The sequence below is a fragment of the Stenella coeruleoalba genome (assembly GCF_951394435.1).
Source record: "Stenella coeruleoalba genome assembly, chromosome: 7".
Taxonomy (NCBI): domain Eukaryota; kingdom Metazoa; phylum Chordata; class Mammalia; order Artiodactyla; family Delphinidae; genus Stenella; species Stenella coeruleoalba.
The window spans coordinates 118,881,615-118,888,384 of NC_137153.1; the positions used below are offsets into that span (position 1 = coordinate 118,881,615).

General features: G+C 54.8%; 1 protein-coding gene across 1 annotated transcript in view; it reads left to right on the forward strand.

Annotated features, from left to right (window-relative positions):
* CFAP77 (cilia and flagella associated protein 77) overlaps window positions 1-6,005 on the forward strand; it is a 136,737-nt gene extending 130,732 nt beyond the window's left edge. Inside the window, exon 7 of the mRNA XM_079927541.1 lies at window positions 5,811-6,005. Within this exon, the coding sequence (XP_079783667.1) occupies window positions 5,811-5,933 (123 nt within the window). The 3' untranslated portion in view covers window positions 5,934-6,005. The remainder of the gene's footprint in view (window positions 1-5,810) is intronic.
* The last annotated feature ends 765 nt before the right edge of the window (window positions 6,006-6,770 follow it).

Genomic DNA, 6,770 nt, shown 5'->3' on the forward strand with positions numbered 1-6,770 from the left:
TCAAGAGCAAAATTAATGAAATGTCAAAGGCACCATTAAGGGCATCAATCAGATGAAAAGTTGGCTCGTTTTAAGTAGATCAGAAAAGCACAGATGCTTTCAGATGAATTGGGAACTGGGATCCAGGAACCTAGATCCCCTGGGGCGGCGTGGGGCCCACAGTGGGCAGGGCGTGGACCTCAGGAAAAGGCGATGCTAGCTAGTGTCAGCTCTGCCCGGGACCACGGAGACCCTGGGAGAATCGCTTCCCACCTTTGGGTCTTGGGTTTTCCATCTGTATCATGGGAGAGTTGGATTCAGTGATCTCCGAGGTCTCTTCCAACCCCAGGTTTCTGGGAATCTTCGTTTATTCCAGTCTGGCTGCAGAGAGGCAAAGGGTGTTATCCAGGGAGGGGATTACCATCTTAGGACGAGTGCTGGATGCAAATCTTTTTTAAGGTGTGCCAGTCGCCCACCTCCTCTCGTTCCTCATCTTTGTCCCCCAGTCACACTGACTGGCTTTCATTCCCTCCCATTTGCCCAAATTTGCTCAGGGTTTGGGCTGTTCCCTCCCATCTAGGACACTTTTGCCTTCCTCTTCCCCTGGAGAGCTCTCCCATCCTCTCCAGAAAGAACTTCCTGCGCCCCGGATGGAGTTAGAATTCCCCAGTCCACAGTCCTATTAAATTACCATTCAACAATTACATGTCTAATGTGTTCAGCGGCCACCTCCCAGGCCATCTTGCAGGGCCCGTGTGGGTCTGCCTTATTCACCAGCGTATCCCCAGGGTGTACTGTGCAGTGCGGGCACCCAGTCTGCACTTCGCCACCCCTCCCGTCCTGCTCCCAGGGCTGCTGGTGGGCCGGTGGCGCTCACCTCTTATTTACCTGCACTGACCTAAGAGCGACTCAGCTCCATTCAGCAGAGCTGTCTCCTGCCAAAGCCGTTACAATTTCTTAGCTCCAGGCGGAGACAGACTGCAGATGGCTTAATTTAGAAGCATCTCAGAAGGAATTCTTTGCTCCACAGCTCTTCATCCTTTGACTCCGGGGGTCCACAGGGTCGTGACCACAAGCGCTTGAGGCCTGACTTGTAATTAGGACCCTCATCTCTGGCTGAGCCGCTATTTTAGGAGGAGAGAGCGTGCGTGCGTGCGTGTGTGCGTGTGTGCGTGCGTGCATGCGTGCGTGCAGGATGGGAGCCACACCGTTCCCAGCAGTGCCTCTCACTTGCCTCATTTCCTGAGCATTTATTAAGAGAGTGGAGCTTATCGGTAAAGATCTGGGGCCAGGAGTCCCACGGCTCTGGGTCTCTGAGACCTGGGGCAAGTGACTTAACCTTTTGGGGCCCCTGTTTCCCCATCTGTAAAATGGAGACAACGTCTGGATACTCTGCGGCTTGCGTGAAATAAGTGCACTGCACCTGACAAACGGCAGGTCTGTTACTGTAACAGCCTGAGGGTCCCAGTCGCCAGCCTCCGGAACAAATGCGGCAGAAGGGCGCCTGCTTCTGGGCATTCTGAAAGCTGGAACGCCCCTCTCCGTGGACTCCCATGTTCTGCTTGGGGCTCTGCGGATTTCATGGGTACAGAATAGGGCCCCTTTCCCTTCTCTTTCTAAAGGACAATCTCATGAGGGCAGGGAGTAGGCTCTTGCTTGAGTTAGCTCTCAGGAGAGTCGACCAGCCCCAGCAGCTAAGCATCTCCGTCGGTTTTCACCTCCAGATTCACACACGACCCCTCTTCTCCTTCTGCTGACACCACTTCCCCTGCCGTACCTCCCTTCCACCTCCCTCATCCCAATCCTTCCAGGCCCACCTGGCCTGAGAAGCCTTCCTTGACCACCCGAGGCCAGGTGAGTTCTGCCCTCCTCCTTCCTTCACTGTCTCATTCATTCATTCACTCATTTGTTCACTCTTCCAACTTTGTTTCAACACTTCCTGAATGCCAGGCCCCATGTCAGGCACTGGCTGTCCTCAGGGAACAGGGCAGGTGCAGACCCCACCTCTTAGGGCTCTGGGGCTGGACACTCACCTAAGCTCCCCTGGATCCACCCCCGGGATGACTTAACTCCGCAAGAGTCCAGCAGGAATGGGACTCCAGCGACATCGGAGACCACATACGACACGCTGGCCTCCCGCACGTCAGCCCAGCGCTGCTGAGAACACAGTAGGTGTCAGAATGTGTGTGGTCAGTCACTGGGGTGAACCTCCTATGCCCAAAACACCCCTTTGGAAAACCAGGGGAAAATGGAGCTGGGAATATGCCAAAGTACAAAGGGTGCGGCTCTTCCCCATCCCTGGCACACAGGTGCTTAATAAATACTTTTTCAGATGGATGGATGGATGAATATTTCTTCCTTGACAAAGTTTCTAAGTAATGGGAGATTGCAGAAAAGGAAATATTTCCTAGGGTTCTCTTTTAGTTGTGTGCTGGTTTTAACCTGATTACCTCTAAGCTGAGCAGCCCTACGGCCTGGGTCCTCCACCTCCTCAGGAGATGAGAGTGAGTTCTGAGCCTGCGGCCACCAGCACCACCCACCGTCAGCACCGAATCAACACCACCCACCGTCAGCACCACCCAGCATTCCTGCGAGCTGAACTACTCAGGGAATGGCTTGAGGGCTGCATTTGTTTCCCAAGGCTGCCCTAACAAACTACCAAACACATAGTGGTTTAAAGAATAGAAATTTATTCTCCAACAGCTCTGGAGGCCAGAACTCCAAAATCCAGGTGTCAGCAGGGGCACACTGCCGCTGAAGGTTCTAGGGGAGAAAATCCAGGTGTCAGCAGGGGCACACTGCCGCTGAAGGTTCTAGGGGAGAAGGCTTTCTTGCCTTTTCCAGCTACTGGTGGCTCCTGGCGTCCCCAAGCTCTGGCTGCGTCACTCCCACCTACGGCTCTGTCGTCAGGTGGACTTCTCCTCTGTCTGTGTCTTCTGTCTCTTACAAGGATGCTTGTCATTGGATGTAGAGCCCACCTGAATATTTGGGCTGTTCTCATTACAAGACCCTTAATTACATCTACAGAGACCCTTTTTACAAACAAGGTCACATTCACAGGTTCCGGGGTTAGAATGTGGATGTAGCTTTTGGGGGGAGGTCACCATTCAACCCTTTACCAGAGCCACAGAGGGACGTGTAGAGTTGCAGAGATGTGGTCTTGCAGAGCTGTGCTTCCCTGTTAAGAACGACTGGTGGCCGGGCCCTAGGGACAGAACTATTGCCACTCTGAATGCTACAGATGACCATGGAGGTCTAAGAGGCCCAGGCGGCTGGGCATCTAAATCAGCCGGGGTACCCAGGAGGCCTCACCGAGCATCTCTATCTGCCTTCCGGGAAGCACGGGTGTCAGGAAAATCACGTCACTGTGTAAAAATCCCCACCCCGTGCTGGAGGGGATACAAGACGTACCTTGGAAAAGGCCTCTTGTTTATGGCTGCTTCCCTCCTGCACGGTGTATTGGAACTTCTCTCTTCTCAATAACGTCTGTGAGGCCACTTGGCAATTTTTCTGCAACTGGAGATTGAGCTGAGAACAAGATCGTGGTATGATTGATTGAAATGAGCTGACACCAGGCATGGAGCCTGGGTCTGGGTGGGGCTTCGGTGACTGTAGGAAGGGCCTTCCCGGGTGGACTCGGAGTTTTGGGCTTGGCCTCAGGCCCTGCCCCGGTGACAAGAGCCCCAGATGATCCTGACGTATATCCCAGAAACCCGAAACCTGAGGCCGGAGCTGGGATGGCTCCCAGAAATGCCGCCACACTTGCAAAGCGTCCATGAATCTCTTGTGCTCTTTGTACGTTAGGACTTGTGGGTACTTATTTTCCCAGAGGAGAGGGTCCTGGCTTTCTGCAGGGTCTCCAGGGTCTCCACAGCCCCCAGAGAGTGAAGGATGCAGTTTTATGTCCTGGAATAACTAACCCAATCTACTTATCACCATTTGATTTTTTTTATGGGTTTCTCATAAGCATTTGCAGCCCCCAACCCCCTTTTCACCCCATGAGTGAGGTTCAGGGAGTCCCCCCACTCCCCTGACACAGCATGAGTGGCAGCTAAGGCAGAATATTCCAGAAGGAGTCTAGAACTTAGTGCCCAGGAGTTAGTGAGTGGGGAGTGGGTGCTAAGGCAGATTTTCTCTGCCACTGATTCCCTCTGGGGCCAACCCTGGACCAAACTCTGCTCCGGGCCTCAGTTTCCTCACCTGTAAAATGAACATGGTCAGGTCGGATTCTGTTGTGCCCTCCTGTGGCCTGATGTGCCTGCTCTCCCCTGATGGCAAGCATGGCCCCCTGGACCTGGGGTCTGGGTCTCACTGACCCTAAGCCGTGGCCCAGACCTTGGACTGTGGGGGGGGGTCTGATGAGGTCTGGAGGGAGGCAGCAGATGCAGGACCCAGGAGGCCACGTCAGCTCTGCGTTTTCTGCTGTCAGGAAACCACTTTGGGCCACAAGCTCTGGTTAAGGGTCATGACCTCCCCCCAGGCCCCTGTGCTCCTCCCATGGGGGCCAGAGTGTGGGAGGCAGAGCACAGAGACGTTCCCTACAAGTTTTCCCTCTACTTCCTTTTAATACCTTATCCTCTCCCAGTTTTTCTTTTCTCTCACCTTTCATCACGGGAAGGCTGCCTGCAGCTCTGTGGTCTCAGCTAACCCCGTCCCCCCTGGTGGTGAGGGCACCCCCGGCCTGGTCCTGCACCAGAGCCTGTGGCCATCCTGGCCATGGGTCCTGCCGTATCTTGAAGCAGAGCCTTCAGCTGCTCCTGCGGACCCTCATCTGGGCCACCATGTCGCCTTGTGGACTTGAGCTGCGGGGCGCCCCAAGGCCAGCACGCACGTGGCCCCCTTAGCCTGGGAAAGCCCTGCTCATCCTACGAGCCTCCCCTTGTTCCCCAGAGAGGCCCCTGACTCCAGGGAGGGTAAACCCACCTACCTGTGCTACTGACGCCCCCATCACTGCACTGATTCTCATGAAACAGCTGTGTAACCATCGCCCACGTCTGCCCCCCCTCCCCCGGGAAGAGTGAGTCCCTCGCATTCATTGCGGTACCCCAGTGCCTGGCACAGAGCTGTGCTCAGTTAATACGTGTGGCTTGAACGGGCGAGTGAATGAATGAATGAACAGCTGCATAAATAAACAAGCAAGGTTGAACCCTTTCTACCCCGTGCCTCCCTTAGTGATCCTAAAAGAGAAATACCATTTTACGGGAATTCTCTGGCATTTGGAGGTGGGGTAACCGACCCAGGAGACAGGAGAGGTTTCCACTCACCACCATTTCTTGAGAGGCAAGGGCAGGCCAAAATGCCGACTGCATAAAATTTTAACGACAGAGGCCCCCCACTCCTTGAATCTGGGTCTGGTTCTGGCGCAACTGAGTGCTGGCCCCTGGAGTGCGGGGTGGCCTCAGATGGTCCCGCGGTGACGGAGCGCCAACCGTGCCAGGAAGCCCCCCCTTGGAGAGGGCGGCTTGTTTGGGGTTTTAATGGTGGAGAATCAGCACGTGAAGGATGATGCTGGCTGTGAGGTCCCACTGCACGGGGGACCCCAGTCCCCGGCAGGCGATATTTATCATGTACACGTCGTCCCGGCAACGAGCTGGACAAAAGGACAAACAAGGGCACCGGGCAGCCCTGCTCTCGCACCCCTGTCCCATGTCACCCCTCACTTTACCCCACAGCACCAGGACAGCACTTTCCCTTCACTTCTTTCCCTCTGACGGCGATTTTTATTATTACTCTAAGATGGAAGTAGGGGGCGGGCCAGGGAAGGAACGGGAGCCCCCAGGCCGAGCCCCCGAGCACTCATGCCCACTGACCCTCTCTCCCTCTGTCCACAGGTGGGCGCCCGTCTCGATACCTTCCCCACCGAGGCCCATCGCCAGAGAGCCTTCAAAGCCCACCGGGAAGAGTGTGCCGTGCGCCAGGGAACCCTGCGGATGGGCAACTACACCCACCCCTAAAGCCTTCTTGACACAGTAGAAAATTCCCTGAAGGACTCACCTTTCTTGCCGCAACTAACATAAGACAGTCCCCCATTGTTCTGCAGGCTCTGCCTCGGCCAGGACCTCAGATTCAGGTCTTAGTTTGATCGTTTTTGGTAAGAGCCCCCTCTTTAGAGTTAGCCACACTCGCTTCCCTTAAGCCCCAGTGACCCTCCACTTAGGGACCGCCCTCCTCCTGCAGGCCCCCCACCCTCTCTTCTCAAGCCCTCACCTGATAAGAGAAGCCCAAAATCCAAGGCAGATTTTAGACTCCAGGCTAAGGGGCGATTCTGAGGCTCTGCCCTCAAGTGTTAAGAACAACGCCTGTATTTGCTGCAGAAAGTGTGACAGCGCCGCCGTGCTTTGAAAGCCCTCCTTTCATATTCCAAACATGAGTTTTAATGGTTCCTTTTGGGATTCCTGATATCTCTCCAGGGCAATACCATCTCTCTGGGACCTTTGAGGGCAGGAAGAGCCCACGTTCCTTACTCAGAGCGGCCCTCACCTCCTCAGTGCTGGGCCCAGATGGGCTCCTCCACAGGCACTGACCTTGGAAGGTCACCCCGCCCCCTCCCGAAAGAGAGAGACTTCCGGGGCCGAAAGCACCCAGGCTGGGGCACTTTGCACATCAATCTTTCTGCAGGTCCTTTGGCTTCTCCCCACAAATTAGATACTGATCTATTTTAAATTAAAAGTGCTCTTTGTCATCTTCCTCCTGTGCCTTTATTTGAAAGCTAGTAAACCTATGAGCAGTGTGAGAAAAAACCGCAGACTCTTTAAGGGAGATGACCTCCCAGACATCGCGACAGCACCTGT